This window comes from Panthera pardus, unplaced genomic scaffold (assembly GCF_024362965.1).
Source record: "Panthera pardus isolate Hobbes unplaced genomic scaffold, ASM2436296v1 HiC_scaffold_16, whole genome shotgun sequence".
Lineage (NCBI taxonomy): Eukaryota > Metazoa > Chordata > Mammalia > Carnivora > Felidae > Panthera > Panthera pardus.
Window position 1 is genome coordinate 31,769,220 of NW_026526721.1, and position 18,859 is coordinate 31,788,078.

The window sequence follows — 18,859 nt, forward strand, 5'->3', positions numbered from 1 at the left end:
CAGGAAATTTAGCAGCATTAAACATACCAGGATTGGTAATAATTATGTTTAAGATCAAAGGGTATCATGTAAATTATGGATCTGTTTAATCAGAAAGGCCAAATTTATTATTTGGGTTGCAAACACTAACCAAATACACATAATTAATACAAAAAAGAGTATTTTTAACTAAATGCAGATTTTTTTTGTATTATACTTCACTTATCCATTGTTGCCTGAAGAAACTAGAATAAAAATTAACATTTTAAACCACAATTATAGAAGCCTTGTTTATTGAAAAGTGTTTATTGTGTAACTATGTAAAATATTTTAGGAGACACACATGTGACTCAGACCTTAACTCTCTTTATACAGCTAGGGATAGGCAGCTAAGAGCACTGAAGACATACGAATTTTTTATTCTGACACATGAAGATAGATCACTGAAGTCAGCTCCCCCTAATCATCATCCTTCATATCACCTTCTAGTTTCATTGAGCATCTAAATGGTTCACACAATGTGCTAAGCATTTCATATCTATTAGCTCACTGAATCACCCACAGCAATCCTATGAGGGAGATATTTTACCGCTATTTTACTAATAGGAAAACACTGTGCAATTCTTTTTTTTTTTTTTTAAATGTTTATTTATTTTTGAGGGAAAGAGACAGAGAGCAAGCCAGGGAGGAGCAGAGAAAGAGGGAGACACAGAATCCGAAGCAGGCTCCATGCTCTTAACTATCACCACAGAACCCGATGCGGGGCTCAAATTCACAAACCGTGAGATCATGACCCCAGCCGAAGTCAGATGCTTAACTGACTGAGCCACTCAGGCACCTCAAGACTGCAATTCTACTCTACAGAATGCTTCCTAACAGTAGCAGGAAAAAAAAAAGATGTCTCCTTAAAAGACTGTCCGAAGAAATATTAAGAATTAATTTTCAAATATAGATCTCAATCCTAAGGAGCCACTGAAAATTATATTTGCAGAAAAAGAAAACGCTCACCAAACTCTACATTAATCAGCTACCAAAATACTCAAATCTCTATGGAAAAAATAAATATTACCGAGAATCTGACGGATTTTTAATTGTTTTGGAAGGAGCTGATGAGAAAAGTAGTCATAACAATTGCTCTTGCATAAGCACTTCATAATACTCAAACCACTTTTATGAGCATAGAAATATTTTGTCAATTATTATTTTATCTCCTATCAGTTCACTGATGTTTACATTATATGTATATATATTTTTTTCAACAAAAGAGAACACTGAAACTCAGACAAACTGAATGACTTTCCCAGGATCCCACAGCTGGTATGTATCAGTGCAGCCCTTGATTCACCCACACAGAAGATGTGATATGAGCACCAAGGATGCCCCAAAGACTGAGAAGACAAAGTGAACACAGTGTTCCTCTAGGGAACTCAGAGTCATGTGGGGCAAACACTGAAATGCAGCAAGGGCAGCAAACAGCACCCAGCAGGTACATCAAAGGGGGGATCCCTGACCTGCTCATGGGTGAGGCCTGTGTATCATGCTTCCTTGAGTATGCTTACCTGAGCTGAGTGTAAGGAAGGAGTAATTAGCAAGTAGAAGACAGGGCAGGTAGAGGATAGGGCATTTTAGACCAAGGGACCAACATAAAAGCCCGGAGGTAAGCCACATGGTGGTAGTGCATGGAAAAAAAAGTAAACAATGGAGTGCTCCTTCACTGAAGGGAGTAGTGAGAGGGGACTGAGTGGTCAAGAGGAGCACTATTAAGTATCTTGGGTCTTACCCTGGAGAGATGGAACCATGACAATGTTCAGATATGTATTCTAGATGGATGAACCTGTTGTTTGGAGAATGGGTTCCATTGGGCAAGATGGAGGCGAGGAAACTGATTAGAAATTAACAGACGACAAAGGCCTGAATGAAAATAGTGATGTGAAGGTGAGAGGGGTGGTGGGAGGGTTAAGAAATATTTAAAAGGCAAAAACAAGTAGGATTTTGTGACCACTGACATGGGAGAAGTGTGAGAGTCAAGCATGACCCCCATCCAGCCCCTGAGCTATCTATCTACTGGCATGTAGCTGCTGGCTGTCCTGGCCTCCACTGATGCAAACAAGACAGAATTCACTTTCTGCCTCCTTCTCTGCTCCCATTTTCACTGCATCACTATTATTTCCTGTGAATTAATACTCACACTCTGGGTTAGTAGAAATCTGAAAGCTTAGACAAGCCTCTGACAGCTGCTTCTTGTTTTACTGAAAATTATAACTGCTCTTCAATTCCTAGTTCATTGGGACACGAAGTAAGGGTCAATCATAAACTGTAGCACCCGAGATATTTCAGCAAAGCTGCTTGTTTGAAGCATGTGGTTCACCAGCAGCAAGGAGAGAAGCTCTAGGAAACATCCCATTAGCAGCAATTAAGTCAGCCAAAAGACAGTGTGGGTCTTTTTTTTTTTCTGCCTTTGTGTCTCCCTGGTCTCATGTCAATCTCAGACTTTAAGGCTCAGCCTTCCAGAAGCTGTCAGTGGCTAATCAATCCTAATGAGGAAGCACTCTGTTCCTTCATTGCATAGTAGGCATAAATACTTATGGGAAGCACCAGACAACTAACAATTCTTCAGAACGGAATTGAATGCACATCCTTTTGAGGATTCATTTGAATATTCCTACTGTGCGCCAACAATAAATTTAAAGAGACAGCAATGTCATTCACGGTACCATATATTATCACTAAAAAAATAAAACAGGTGACGAAATTGAGAGAATGGAGTCATTTCACATCAAAGGAAGAAAAACGGACAAGCACTTATCAGAAAAGAGCTGGGATTTCACAGAAATCCCACTCGTCTGGGAGCAGAGCATCACCTGGTTTAGAGATGTTTGGCATCTGCCTTTTCTTTTAACAGAGCTGCTGCTGAAAGGGCAGAAAAGCAACTGTTTCTTGAGCTTCAAAGAATAACTGGTCCCTGTGAGCGGTCTGCAGAGGAGTGCAGTGAGGTGTGAAGTAAGATCTAAATGTCCAGCTTCCTGTGTCGGACTGGCCCAGCACTCAGGGCTAAGGGAAAAGAGGGGGCTAAGTGTCTTTTTTAGTTCCTATTGTAAGACAGACAAACAAAAGTGGGATTAGATTTTCTTAATGGTTCAACTCAGCAAAGATAAAATGTGATTGCTTGGAGAATGGCTGGGGTATGGAAGTCTGTTTTCAGTCTGGTTTCCTGTGACAGACACAGTGATGGGAACATGATCATTCTGGTGACAGAGTCACAAATTCACTTTGGAAATAAAATTGTGACAGTAATAATAGCTGCTTTATCTATAAAGTTGCAAAGGGAGTGGAAAGATTGATAATGCCCTCAAGTTTGCCTTGTTTAAGCAATGAATATCACTGAAGCAAAGAATCAGACAGACTCTTAAAGGCAGAGCACAGACTTGGATATGGGAGAAATGTGGAGTTTAAACTAAACTCTGTGTGGCCTCATCCTCTACCTTTCCCTCGGGAGAGCACTCCTCAAAAATGGAATTATGTAAAAAGTTATCAACATGACTGTCTTCATAAACATATAATTACTCATTTCAAAGGGCTTGTTATTAATCCTGTAGTAAGTAAAATTATTTTTCTTCCTTTATTTTTCATTTAGTGCATTGAAGCTGTATTCACGATGCTTTTCCCAAAGGCTAACTTCAACCAAAGTGAATGTATGTTGCGGGGGAGGGAGAGGGGGAGGGCGGGGACTCACTTTTTAAATTAACCATGAATTGGTTCACAAATAAAAACCAGTAAAAAATAAAACTTAGCTATCATGTGATTTCAAGAACTTCAGGGTCCACCTGGCAAACATCTAACAGAGGCCTAATAAATAGGTTTAGATTACGATAGTAAAATAATATGAAACAAACCTGTGACCATTCTCAGAACACCAAGCAGAGGCATAAATTTTAGCCCTTTCAATGGCACACTGTTTAAAAACCTGGCAGGGAGCCTCTATGCATCTATTTTGTTCTGGTTAGATTTTATATTTTATAGGTATGTTACAACCTATGAAATGGTTATTAATACCACAGTATATATCTTTTGCCTTCAAAGATGGGGTCATCATACAATATAAAACACAAGTTCAGAAGAGAATTCATTCCTACCAAGACAGAGCCTACAATCCTGACACTTGTCAAATTGAGACATTAAAGTGCAAATATAACAATGCAATCGATCAAAACTGAGATGATATTAAAAAGATGCCTGATGTTTTGTGTGTATTTTAGGTTCACAAAGAGAATTCTTGAGGAGGTGTGGAGACATTATACACATGGAAGGAAAGTAGGGGCAGACACACATTAAGTATAAATATAATAACATTGATGTAAGTTTAAATTTATAGATAACAAAACAAATTATTCCACTGAATAAGAGAATATTACGCTAACTGAATTTTCTGGTTAACTGGGAGTTAAGCGGAAACACTTTTCTGTTGTAATCATTCCAAACAGTGTTATTTCACCATTTTTATTGGTTATATAATTGACATTAATTATTTTTCAAGAAAATCAAATTACTGCAGTCTTTGCGTTTCATTCTGACAATCAGTTTCAATGATATACCAAAACTGACATGCAAGTTAAAGGAATCTGGATATTCTTTTTGAAGAACTGCCTAAATATTTATGGAGCCCAGGCTGCACATATTTTTAACTGAAAACTTTTTTTTTAATTTTTTAAAAGTTTATTTATTTATTTTGAGAGAGAGAGCAGGGAGGGGCAGAGAGAGAGGGAGAGAGTACCTCAAGAAGGCTCTGCACTGCCAGCATAGAGTCTGACACAGGGCTCCAACCCACAAACGGTGAGATCATGAGCCAAAATCAAGAGTCGGATGCTCAACCGACTGAGCCACCCAGGGACCCCGAAAACTTCTTAATATTGACAAATTTTATTATTATTTGCCTATTTCAAGAGTAAAATAAAATCTTCTATGTTATAAATAATCAATATTTTGGTTTGGCTCGATAACTTGGTGTTTGCCTGCTCCGGAAGAAGTAATCCATCCAATGTCACATTAAGATATGTATGTGGTTATAGGTCTTAGGGGTGCTGTTACTTGCTAATAACAGGGTGTGACCTCATAGTTTATTCATGGGTTGATTGATTAATTGAAGCTTCCAGGTGGTCATAAAGAAGAATAAGTAGTTTTTCAGAATATGACCAGGTCTTGGAAGGAATTACCAGGAAACACCCTATTTTAAGCAAAGGTAACCTGAGGTGCTGAGAATCCAAATGATTGGAAAACATAACAAAACAACAAATCCATCGAACATAAAATGTAATGTTTTTGATGATTTCTATTGCCTAATGGTCATTATTTTCATTAGTTTATCTAATTATTTTGCAGAAGTTCAATGTAAATCTAGCACCAGAGCTTTGATGGCACACACGTACACACACACACACACACACACACACACACACACACACACACACACACAAACCCACTTACCAAAAAGGCCAATAAATTTTGTTTCATATTTTGTTTCATAATGAAAATGTAATACTTTATATTTGAGAAGAGTTTTGAATAATTATCATGACTGTATTAGTTCAATTTCTCAATTACAATAGCAGAAAAAGAAAAACCCTGTCTAGAATTATCTGAACAGTACTAAATAACCAGTAATTATTAAAATAAGCAATAAAGCTATCAATATGAATTGATATGAACTAATACGAACATAATGCTTCTTAGTTACAAAACATATACTTTGTAAGACCATATTTTAAATAATTTTATATATAATTTAATTTAATCCTTATAAAGGCTCTGAGGTTGGTATTACCATACCCATTTTTTTTTAATTTTTTTTTTAACGTTTATTTATTTTTGAGACAGAGAGAGACAGAGCATGAACAGGGGAGGAGCAGAGAGAGAGGGAGACACAGAATCTGAAACAGGCTCCAGGCTCTGAGCTGTCAGCACAGAGCCCGACGCGGGGCTCAAACTCACGGACCGTGAGATCATGACCTGAGCCGAAGTCGGACGCTTAACCGACTGAGCCACCCAGGCGCCCCACCATAACCATTTTATACACAGGGCAACTGAGGTTCAAGAAGTTTAAATCACCTTTTCTAGGTCACACAGTTAGTAAATGATAGAAACTGCTAAATTCTGACTCTAATGTCTATGCTCTTAGCTACACAATTTTTTGTAATACATTTCTTCCAGCTCTGATAATACCCAAACTCTAAAGAAAAATTTTAAAGTCCTTTAATTTTTTTTTTTTCAGTTCAAGTATGTCTTTATTCCAGGGATTCATGGACTTGCTTGTTTAAAATAAAAAATAAAGGGGCACTTGGCCAAAACGGTTGGTAGAGCATGCGACTCTTGATCATGGGGTCATTACTTAAAGCCCCAGGTTGGGCATGGAGCTTACTTTCAAAAACAAACCAAAAAATAAAATAAAATAAAATAACAACTTTCTGTGTTCAGACACAGATTTCTTGAATTAGGTTCTCCAAGGGCATTCCAGATAGGTGGTGTATTTAATAAGATTTAGTAAGTATAGATTTGTAAGTAAGCTCAGATAACAAACTTCAGATAAGTTTAGGACACTCTGCCTAGTCCTAGGTTTAGCTCTAGTCCCTTTCAAACACAGACTACTAGGCAGCCATTGTTAGATGGCCATATCTTCAAATTTGATCCAACAGAACCTAACTGTTAGCATTCAGAATCAAAGCCACTGGTAGCTTTCTGAATTTACCATAGGATGTCCTTATGATATTTTTACCACTCAAGCAGAAGGCTGAAGTCCATATTCATATTTCAAATTGGAACAAGTATTTATTAGATAATACACCTCCTATATGTCCAGTACGATGCTAACCACTATGAAGACTATACTAGTACAAAAAACAGGATAATTCTTAGAAAGAATATTTAAAGAATATATACAGGTAGAATTTCCAAGAAAATAGAATTGGGATTTCAAGAAAAAAAAAATGGAAAGAAAAGTGATTCCAAGTCAAGTTTATTTTTTAAATGTTAGAACTAATCATATCTGTACTGGGGATGAAATCCAATGGTCACCCATATTTAAGAATTTTTTTTTCCAGTAACTTCTATATGGAGAACAAAGTTTTGTTGCCCAACATCACCTCCCAAAATTAAATACTTATTGTTTGAGGGTAAAGGAAAGGAAGATTATTTTTGAGCCCATGCTGACTCCAATAGTTCCTGTTAAAAATGAACCACAAATAAAATATAGAAATCAAGAACTACACTACTGAATTTCTTATTGTAATTGTTTCCTGCTATCAAATAGATTAATTTGAAATTAGTTTCCCTTGTAGTACGTAGTATTTTTCTGTATTCAGTCTCAAATGAAAAAAAAAAATACAACTTCTCAAGTTTCCTTTGAAAAGTTTCCTGTTTTTTTTTGATTAGTTATCTTCTGCAGTTGGGAATCATGTTACTTTCTTAAGCATTTTATGTATATTATTCTAGAATGGTTAAAGATATTTTACAGTGATGTTAATATGCATATTTTATTTTAATATTTAAATAAAAGAATGCCTTCTCAGCACTATACAGATATTTCATAAGTTTATAGAAAACCCAATGCAGTTGAAGTAAAATATTCTAAATTCCCAAAGTAGTTTCTGGATCTGATCATTTGTACCCAATTTCCATTGAAATTCAGGCTTAGGGAGTAAGAATTACATATGGAAAACTTAAGGCTGAATTAGCTTTGGACTTAGTTTAAAATTACAGGAAGAAAAAAAATAATAAAATTGCAGGAAGAAAGTCTATTTTGATTTCAATGTCCACTCTACATACAGGAAAATGGTATTATTAATGAAAGCATCAGACTCCTGAGGTAAAAGACTTTAAAACATAAAGTGAAACATATCTCTTTGACTAATGTGATAGACAAATCAACCTCCCTGTCACCACCGTCTAAAGAGAGATACACCTTTTCATGTCTTGTCTTATCCTGGGCTCCTTTTACTCCCTCTGGGGGGCTTTTGAACTGGGATTTGACATCTCTTAAATTTGTGCTTTTTCTAAACGTAAAGGGGTTTCCTTTTCTTACAGTTTTAGTCTTACACGGAGTTCAAGTCTAACTCAGATTAAAGAGAAGTAGTCTAGGCCTCAGAAATTCAATGTTTGTTCTTGATCTTTTCTTTTCCCTTCTTTCCTTTTGTTTTTATGAGGTTGAGCTAAAAACCCCAAAGTGGGACATAATGGCTTTACAGACCGAAAAGAAAATATTCTTTCTTCTTTTTTTTTAACTGTAAAAAGCCCACAAAAATCTTTTATAGAAAGCCCACAACAGAAACACTCCTCAAAAGGCACCTTTTTCTTCATAATAGCCTTAGAGGAGCCAGTGTTCAGAAAAGGTGACAACTCCAAGTGTTGCTAATGTCAGACCCAGAAACAAGCTGTGGTTTAGGGCCCAAATCCCTGTTTACCCTATACCCTAGTCAAAACACAGGGGGAGGGATTCACCAGCAAAGTATGTTTTAAAGGTCATTGTCTCTCAAATTCCACAATAAGAATTTGTCCCTAAAAAGAAAAAAAAAATGGGAGAGTTCTCGGATGAGACACAGTGAGAAATAATCGGTATGGCATCATGAAGAAAGGAGAACAGGGATCATGAAAATGAGAAACATTTGGATTATAGATACAAAGGAAGTGAAAGAACCATTTCTGCCCAGCAGTTTAAGATGGGAGTCTGGCGTTCGAAACTTGTAGCCATCAAATGTGGCATCCATTTGGGTTCCAATAACATCAAATAATAAATCTTTATCAGAATTAGCAAAGGGCAGGTGCAATTCATTCATTCAACGACTATTTACTGAATGTTTGTTATGTCACAGGACTGAAGGAACAAAAGAAAGCGGCAAAAGTCCCTACTCTGTGGATGGGTCTTACATTTTAGAGGGAAACAGAATTCTCTTATTTTGGGGTTCAGAATTGTACAGACCCTTGAAAGCGCGCGGTCCGAAGGAATGGTAGATTTGTTTCCGTTTAAAGACAAAAGTTTTCGTGGTGATAGCTGTCATCTAATTAAAAGATTAGAAGGGCTCTGTGTTTGAAGACCCAGAGATTTCAGGCACATACTCTCCGTAATTGTAACAACTTAATTCAATTTCCTGTCACAAACGCTTACAGAGCTCCCATAGGAAAACGATAACTTCTTTTAATTATGTTTGAAATAAAATATTTATATCATTATTTGAAGTCTATATTTAATGTGGACTACTCAAATAGATAATATTTTCTTCTAATATCAACATTATATTTCATATGATACAAAAAAGCAACCACGACAAAAGCTTCTCCAAACCCTACCTTGGACAGTCAGAGTAGCTGATGCTTCCGCTTTTCCAACCATATTTTCTGCAACACAAGTATATGACCCCATGTCACCAGCCATCACCTTCCGAATTTTCAAGGTATGATCATCTCTGATTTCATATCTAGTGACATAACACAAAAAGCACAGTTAAGTGACCTTCTACTTGAAAATCCCATCATTTAGAAATATAACCCATCTAAGGCATCAAATAAACAACATGCAATGTTCCCTTCAGAAAATTTTAAACTAAAGGTGGAATGTGGCATTCCTCTAAGCAAGCATGAAGATAGAAAGAACCTGTTTTCATATTTATGTTGGGTAAACAATTAAACTACTTTCTAAAAGAATATTTTGGGCAAAGCTGGCACTTATTTATTTCCTCAAGCTACTGTCCCCAAACTAAAATTAACAGACAGTGACTATTAAATAAATTCTTATTATAGGTCAGACTTTGTTTTATAGGTTTCATCTTTTAAAATTCTTACAATAATTATGTAAAGTATTATAAAGTATCATCTACATTTTGCAGATGAGAAACTGGAGGCACAGGAAAGTAAGGTAACCTGTCTTTGGTTCTCCGCTAGTTTAGTGGTAGAGTTGGTACCAGAACCCAGGCTCTTATTCTACAGTTCACTTGCCATGCCTCATCTTCTCTCCCCCTCAATATTGGGATTCTCTTGAAGTTTCACTTCAATACTCTTTTTACTCTACATAATATCATGAGTTATATTAGCAACTGTACTTTATATATTGATCAGCTGCACAAACATTCCTAATCCCTATTTCATTGAAGCTCTAAATTCATAATCCCAACTGACTAATAGCTCGACATCATATCCCACATGTATCTCATATTTCATATGTTAAGTACAAGTTTCTTTGCTTACCCCATTATATAAACCAACTCATCCTAATACAATCTACCTATATCTTCCTTCAACAGCTCTATATCTAACAAATCATCCAATTCATCAGTTTAGTCTAAGAAATTTCAGTCCATGGGGCACCTGGGTGGCTCAGTCGGTTGAGTGTCTGACTATGGCTCAGGTCACGATCTCACGGTTTGTGAGTTCGAGCCCCACATCGGGCTCTGTGCTGACAGCTCGGAGCCTGAAGCCTGTTCCAGATTCTGTCTCCCTTTCTCTCTGCCCCTCCCCCACTCACACTCTGTCTCTGTCTCTCTCAAAAATAAATAAACATTAAAAAAAATTAAAAAAAAAAGAAATTTCAGTCCACTATGGATCCCTGTCTGTAGCTCGTGTTCCAGTTCAGGCAATCTATATCCCTTATCTGGACAAAAACAACAAAGGTGACCCTGCCACTAGATTTTCCCTGTACTAATGTAATACCCATAGTGCTAAAATATTATTTTCTTTAAAAAGTAATCCTGTTCAGGGCACCTGACTGGCTCAGTCAGTAGAGCATGTAATTCTTGATCTCGGTATTAAGTTGGAGGCCCACGTTGTGTGCAGAGATTACTCAAAAATAAAATCTTTAAAAAAAAAAAAGGAATCCTGTTCATTCTAATCCCTTTGATTCATCACTGTGCATGCAATATGATTCAAAATTCTTCAGTCGATGATACAAAGCCCCTGATAATTTGGCCCCAGTGTCTCCAACCTGATATCCCGTAACTTCTTGCTACATGCCCTATGAACTAGTTATGCTAAACTTTCTACCCCTCAAAATGTGTGATGTTCTTTCTCAGATTTAAGTCTGTGTTGTAATGTCTCTTTTCCTGGAACACTCTTCTCTTTGGTCTTGTTTTTTAAATTTAGACATATTTTTCAAGACATTGCTTACATGTCACCTTCCTTTGAGAATTCTCTCCTGATTTCCTACTCCCACCAGTCTACATTTTAGGTGGCAAAGGGCTTGCTATGTTATTCTGTATCTACCCTTACAAATCTCCTTTGGGAGCTCCTGAAAAGCAGAAACTATGTCTAAGCCACTGTAACCCCAAAACCTAGCAAAGACTCAACACATGTTTGCTGAATGAATGAACAGACAGCTTAAAAACAATACCCGAAAGCTTCATTTCACTGTCTCATTCCCTAAGGCTGCAAGTGTACCTCTGCTCTTAGCCAATTTAAAGACTTGACAGATATCAAGACACTCTGACTTCTACTATTCCTTGGTAGTGTTGTAGCTAAGAAAATAGACTCTTGCTCTTTAAATTGATTCATACCTATATCTTTAATGTTGTACCTCCCTTCCCTTTCCTATCTACTCCCATGCAAGAAATTACTATTAATTGTGCTCTGGTTGAACAGAAGAGAAGCCTGTTTAAAAAATATCACATTTTACAAGGGGTCCCTGGGCAGGGCAGGGTCAAGAATCTACAGTTCCTATGTGAAACCCTCAGAGGAAGCATGACACTCTCCTGCTTCTGGCCCCTGAACAAAAAGTCTAGAATAAACTAGTCTAATGGTGTATATGCAAGTGCTGCTCTGATGAGAACCACAGAAATTCTGAATGGATGAATTGTTCCGCTAACTTCTGATCAGTACCTGGATTTGGGCAGTTCTCCATCATCTTTCCTCCATCGTACCGTAGGCACAGGGTCACCTCGGGCCTCACATTTAAATTCCGCACTGTCGTCCACAGTTACCGCCAAGTTACTAGGTCTCTTTACAAACGATGGTCTCTCTAAAATTAGAAAAAGCCATCTTAAGATCAAATAAAGAGAAACAAATTAAAAAACCATCTTAGATGTCCAGTGAAGACATGTATAATTTGAAATATTATTTACAAAATTATTCCACATAGTCCCCTTCTTCTAGAAGCCCCTCCCTAGGTTTAGGGTTTTCTCCCCCTTTTCCTCCCATGTCTTGGGGACTTTATCTCAGGCTGCTTTACTCATGTCTTCTCTCCTCTCCCACCTGCCCAAAATATTGGTCTACCTTCTAAAGAAGGTCATTTCTTTCTCCCTGTATAAAGATACTGCAAAATGGCAAGAGATCTACTGTACAGCGAGGAGATGAGATAAAATTTCACTTACCCAAAACCGTTAGCTCAGCCACTTCACTCTCCCGTTCCCCAACCATGTTGGTACCAACACAAACGTATTTGCCAGCATCACTTTTGCGGGTGTAAGTGATCATGAGCTTTCCTCCTCGAATCTTAAAAAAAAAAAAGTTGTACGTGAATACCATTAACATGACTTTAGCCATGTTTACAAGACAGATATCAAAAAGCTGATGTGCAGTATTTGCTATATTTATAGGTAGTAACTTTAGGCAGAATGTGTACCAAATGTACAGTAGAAAAGGGGCAAAACATGTCTACTTACCTACATCTTCTTACACAGTTATTACATTCCATATAACAAGAAATTTGTTTATCCCAAGTGGCCAAGTTCTTTCATATTATTTGGTTAAATGAAAACAGAAAAATTCTATGAGTAATTTGGTTAGCAAGTAGGAAAAAAAAAAGGAAATTCTTAACACCATATATTAGTGTAATTAATATGTAAATACATATTAGCTACAATTGATTTCAAGGAAGCATATTCTGGTACTAGAAGATGTGGAAATAAAAATGACCCTAATTACTTAATTTGTTAGAGTTGTTTTAAAGGAACATATCTTTAAAGATTCAAAACACCACAGAAACTGACGTGTTCTAAAAAAAAATAATGTATGTGTTTCTGCTGCCCAAGGAATTTCTTGGGGACTTAGGAGGCAGAGACTGAACAGATCCCAATAAATCATCTGGAAAGTCATTTGGACACACTCTTGAACATTTAATTATTTGAAGAAGAATTAATTACAAATGTAAGCAGACTTCCAGTACAATAAATAGGCTGAAGTTAACCATGAATTAAGAGCGGGATGCGGAAATTGAACTATCTTTACTTAATTTAATATGCTTTTGGTGGAGAGTTGGGTTCAATTACCCATGAATATCTCTAATTCTCTGAACCTTAGAAAGGTTTTGTCAGGGATAACTTCTAGAATGTTTCTTCATGCAGGTTTTAACCTCAACCTCACAGTTATTCTGTACAGTGTACTGAAGAAAGAAAGAAAGAAAGAAAGAAAGAAAGAAAGAAAGAAAGAAAGAAAGAAAGAAAGAAAGAAAGAGAAAAGGAAAGAAAGGAAGGAAGGAGAAAAGAAAGAAAGAACGAAAAGAAAGAAAGAAAAAGAGAAAGATTAAGAGATACAAAGCAGAAGGCAGGAAAGGACTACTCAAACATAATTTTTTGTTTTAATCATAAACTTGGAGTTTATTGAAACCACTCGTTTACAAAGGTGGGGTCATACTGTTTTGCAGTATTTTAATTGCTTAGTTTCAATCCAGATACCCAAACTAGACATTGCATCCAAGTCTTTATATATTAGGACAAATCAAATATTAACAGTGCAGTTTTAATTTCTGTGGCTTTAGAACTTAATATTTTTTCAGTCGTTTTTTTTTAAACAATAATCATGATTCTCTCGGTACCATTACAAAAACCACACAGGGACTCTTCTCTGCATTGTTCATGACTCTGTCCCTCATACCTAGAATAATGCCTCACTCAGGTGATTTTTGTTGAATACCAACTACTTTTATAGACAAAATCTAGCCTGTTATTCAATGAAGCATTTCTATAAAGGTTTACAGCAGTTACAAGATGTGTTAATATATACTGTTTTCATATATACTTACCTAAATTTCAGACAGAATAATACAAAGAAATAAATGTCACACAAAAACAAACAAGTCTTTCAAGAGTTAACTACTATCGTAACTTTGTATGCATTCTTCTTTTGGCTCTCTCTCACACACAATAGATAGATACAGATTAGATACAGATACAGATGTACAGATATAGATAGATATAAAGATCTACATCTACACACACACTTTCATTAAAGTAAGATCATGTGGTATATGCTCTTCTGTATGCATTTCGAACTCAATAATATGTTGAGAATATTTTGCATTTTAAATGTTGAAGATCATGTATACAGATCCTCCCCATTAACTTCAATGACAAAATAGTATTCCATTGTGCACAGGATTCCTTTACACATAATATTCCATCATATAGATTTATCATATTTTACCAAACTATTCCCCTACTGATAGATGTTTAAGATAATTCATTTTCCCTCTTCTAAATCAGCATTCTTTTGCATATATCTTTTCTCACATGTGCAATTATCTCCTTAGAAGAACTCAAAGTGTGTTTCTTAATTCAAATGTATTCCCAACCTGCAGGCTATTGGTTCACAGTGCTATTTTATGTTTTATAAAGTGGCTTTTGTGTGAATATATCATTTAAATTTGGTCTTTCTCATACCCCTGCTGTGAGGCTGTAAGGGCAAGTGTTATAATAACTTCATTTTTCACTTAAGGAACCAGCAGCTCAGAAAGTATAACCTCTTTTCCTGTATACCTGCACTATGCCCATCATCACAGTGTGTTTTAATTTTGCATTTAAACGCCAGATTTCCCCCCTGACTGTGAACTCTGAAGCAGAGAAGCATATCTAATTTGTCTTTATAGCCCCAAGGACCTGTCACAATATCTAGCAAATAATAAAAAAAAAAAAAAAATTGTGGAAGGAAAGTGACTTGCCCAATGTCACTTAGCAAGTTGGAACAGATATTCCCCAAGAGATATGTCTTTGGCTACATGAGATGCACAAATGACAGGAAACACACAGCCCACAGCACCGTTATACTTGCTATTTAATAAACTTGAATTTAATAAATTTCATTTCTTGAGGTTCAGAAAATTCAGATCCATACTATTAAGATGTACTGTAACCTTTTGTCATGTACTTATTTTGCAACACCTCACCTAAACATTTCCAAAACCTTGAGGAAACAAAATAATTCCTGCAAAAATGAAGGTAACACATTCTATTCCTGATAGGAAAGTTAAATGATCTGATATGTGGTCCTTAGATGTTCCTTTACTGGTTCTTTAATTTTGGACAAGATACTGAGCCTCTTATGTCTCAGAATCTAACCTTAAATGTTTCCGCATATTTAGGTAGTCAGTTCATTTCTGAAGGGATTGTACATTAATAAGTAATAATTATAGCAAAATAAGAGGAAGTAAACTCTTAAAATGCTGTAAGTGTTCCTTTTGCTTTAAAAGCCAGTGAATTATATATACAATAAAATATAAGGCTTTAAGGATAATTTTAAAATACACTCAAATGTGGAAAAAAATGAAAGTCAAAGAATGATAAAGTATAAATAATTTTCAACGGTACAGACATTTTTACAGTTTCAGTATAATATAGTACTAATTTACTTTTACAAATCTTAAATACTTGGGAATTTAGAGTTTTAAATCAACTTGCTAATCCACATGTGGGGTACCAATTAACATTATATATTGCAGCCCAACGTTGTTATATTTTGAAAGAATCCCTATACATGGAGAAGAAGGGAAATTTAGTTAACATGAGTTATGAGAGGAGATTCTCATAACTGCCAGGAGATTCTCAAGGAAAAAATTCCAGCCTTGCAGTAAATGGGAGGAAACAATAACTTAGATGAACTACAAATTCAAAGAAAGCCATCAAGTCCTGAAGAATGTGTTGTTCACATCCCATTCCTATAGCTCTAGCTGTACCCGTGACCTTGAACGACATGGGTTTGAGCTGTGTGGGTCCACTTCAATGCAGATTTTGGTATAATTATGGTATAGTACTATAAATGTATTTTCTCTTCCTTATGATTTTCTTAATAACATTTTCTTTCTCTAGCTTATGTTATTGTAAGAATTCAGTATAAAGTACACATAACATACAAAACATGTGCGTTTATGTTACCTGTAAGGCATTGGTCAACAGTGGGCTATTAGCAATGAAGTTTTTGGGGAATCAAGAGTTACACGCAGATTTTTGACTGTGCAGGGAGGGGGTAGGCATCCCTAACGTCTGTGGTGTTCAAGATTCAAGTGTTTATCACACTTGGCTCAATCTTCAAAAACTTTTCTAAATTCATTGACCAGGAGACTTATGTTTTGGAAACACAAGGCTATGTTTCTTTACTAAATATAAAAAAAAAAAAAAAAACCAAAAACAAAAACAAAAAAACAAAACTGCTCCTGTTCTATGAAATTTTATTTTACAAATTGCCTTGCTAAACCATATATACTGTTCAAATACAAAATACCTCACCAGGCATTTTACAAAATATTTTCTCTGTCCTTTGTAAGTAAATACTTACTGGTAGTATGGACCACTATGACATGCATTTCTACAAGAAGTGTTTTAAAATGAATTAGGTGTCTTGAGAAGCTTTTTCATTAGAATCATAATATGACCAAAAGCATACATTTATCATATCTGTTTATTTATATATAATTTCTGTACCAAAAAACACTAAAGTAACTAATTGAGGCCTGAAAATAAAATACGAACCTCACAACACATTTTTTGATGAGAAATATGTATTTTTTTCTTGAATAACAGCATAGATATTAATCCTCCATGGCTACATGAAGTCAACTAAATTGCATCTTCCCCCCCACCTCCCAGTGGTATTCTTTACCAACTCTATCTGGTTGGAACCAACTTAAAATGAAAATAGATGCAAAATGTAAAAAAAAAAAAAAAAAGATTTCTAAAGCACAGATGATCTTTCAAATTGATCAAAAGTAGATATATCCACATAGGAAAGCAAAGTGAGCATGGGAACTGGAATCACCGTCTCTAGGTACATGTGAGGTCAGGCAAGGTATCACTCCTCTGTACCTGTTTTTCATTTCTAAATTGGGCATACTCTTAACATACATCTCCAAGGATATTGAGATGAATCATATAAAGTACTCAGAAAAATGCTTGCACATTATTTTGTGTTATACTTAGGGATTTAATGATTAAAACAGAGATTTGTCTAATCAAAATGAATCTTCCCTTGTAAGACTACATCCAGAAGCTTTTTATTAAAATTAATTAGTGACACATCTTCCATTGCTTTTGTCAGAAAAATGTTTATTCGCATCAACATAGCAAAGCCTTAGAAGCAAGAAATTCTCTGGCCAATCATGCCTTTCTTATTTCCTCCAAACCAGTGATTCTTTATAAGGGCAGTCACCTACCTTCTCCCAGGAAATATGTGGGCATGTCTGAAGATATTTGTGGTTGTCACGACTGAGACAGGGGAAAGGTGGTGCTATTACCCCCTAGAGGGTAAAGTCTCCTACAAGGCACAGAGGAGTCCTCCACAAATAAGGAAGTATCACAGCCAAGATGTCAGTAGTGCTGATGCTGAGAAATTTTGTTCTAAAGGCTTGGCTCTGGCCTAAAGGTAAATGCTGGATTAAAATGACAGGAGGGAGGGGTAGTTAAAATTAGACAAAATAGTAAGTGTTTATTCTAGGGGCACCTAGGTGGCTCAGTCCGTTAAGTGTCCAACTTCAGCTTAGGTCATGATCTTGCAGTTCATGAATTCAATCCCCACATTGGGCTCTGTGCTGACAGCTTGGAGCCTAGGGCCTGCTTCAGATTCTGTATGTGTATCCCTCTCTCTTCCCCTCCTTCACTCATGCTCTCTCTCAAAGAAAATAAATAGAAAAGAAAGAAAAGAAAACATTAAAAAAATGTGTTTTCTATTCGGGAAATCATTGCTGTGACTTCTGAGATTAGTAATAAATACCCCCTCACACCTTCTACCTTATTAGTAAGATAATTTCATTATGAAATACTACATTCCTTTCTATACTCACCGACAATAATGGTTAAGGGTCCCAAAACAGACATTACAACCTCAATGGAAAACTAAACAAGCCTCAAGAAACCTTGAAGACACTTACATCCTTAGAGATGTGAGAGATGCAAACCGACAAAAGGGAAGGAATAAACAACAAAATGCAGCAAACAGAGAAATAAAAAATAATAATAATGATGATGAAAACGGTAGTCCTCAATTTCTACAAATTCAAATTGATTTTGGCATTATGTCAATGGCTGAATTGAAACAGAGCTAAGCAAAAGCCATCCTTTTATTCTCAATGGTCACAACTGTAGACGACATGGTGGCCTGTTTTATTCAATAAACAGAAGAACAGAAAAAACATAGTACAATAACTGATCAAATATAACACACCAGCTCTCAAGCAGTACAGTACCTCTTTTAACAATCACCATTTTATGTTGAGTCATACAATGATATTGATTGCAACGAGTGGCTTTATACGTTCTAAATCTTAGTGCCCCTTTGCAAACCAAAAATTGACATTTCCTCTCTACACAGAAAGGAAAAATATGTCTAACGCACACAGAACACTATAAATATGAAAACAGCCATATTTAAAATGAGCTAAGAAATATTTCTTGGCAGGTCTCTTCCAGCAACTGGATCTGACAGGCAAATTGTAAACCTATCAAAAAGGAGTTTGTATAATGAACAGACACAATGTTACACACTGCACTGCTGAAACACTTCTTCAATTAACATAATCCGGTGGTGCAGAGGCTGAACGTGTTAAGCCTTCAGACAATATGCTGGCATCCAGCCTATGTCAAAAATCTAAGGCAGAGGTCCTACTTCCTCATTACCATATACCTTACCAGACCACAGTGGTAACCAC

At 36.1% G+C, this 18,859-nt stretch overlaps 1 protein-coding gene across 10 annotated transcripts in view; it reads right to left on the minus strand.

Annotated features, from left to right (window-relative positions):
- Positions 1 to 18,859, minus strand: part of ROBO1 (roundabout guidance receptor 1) — a 1,122,944-nt gene that overhangs the window by 101,113 nt on the left and 1,002,972 nt on the right. For all 10 annotated transcript variants that reach the window (XM_053903216.1, XM_053903212.1, XM_053903215.1 and 7 more), the window contains 3 exons: positions 12,321 to 12,441; positions 11,830 to 11,968; positions 9,313 to 9,440 (listed from right to left, as the gene is read on the minus strand). In XM_053903216.1, coding sequence (XP_053759191.1) covers positions 9,313 to 9,440; positions 11,830 to 11,968; positions 12,321 to 12,441 — 388 coding nt within the window. The remainder of the gene's footprint in view (positions 1 to 9,312; positions 9,441 to 11,829; positions 11,969 to 12,320; positions 12,442 to 18,859) is intronic.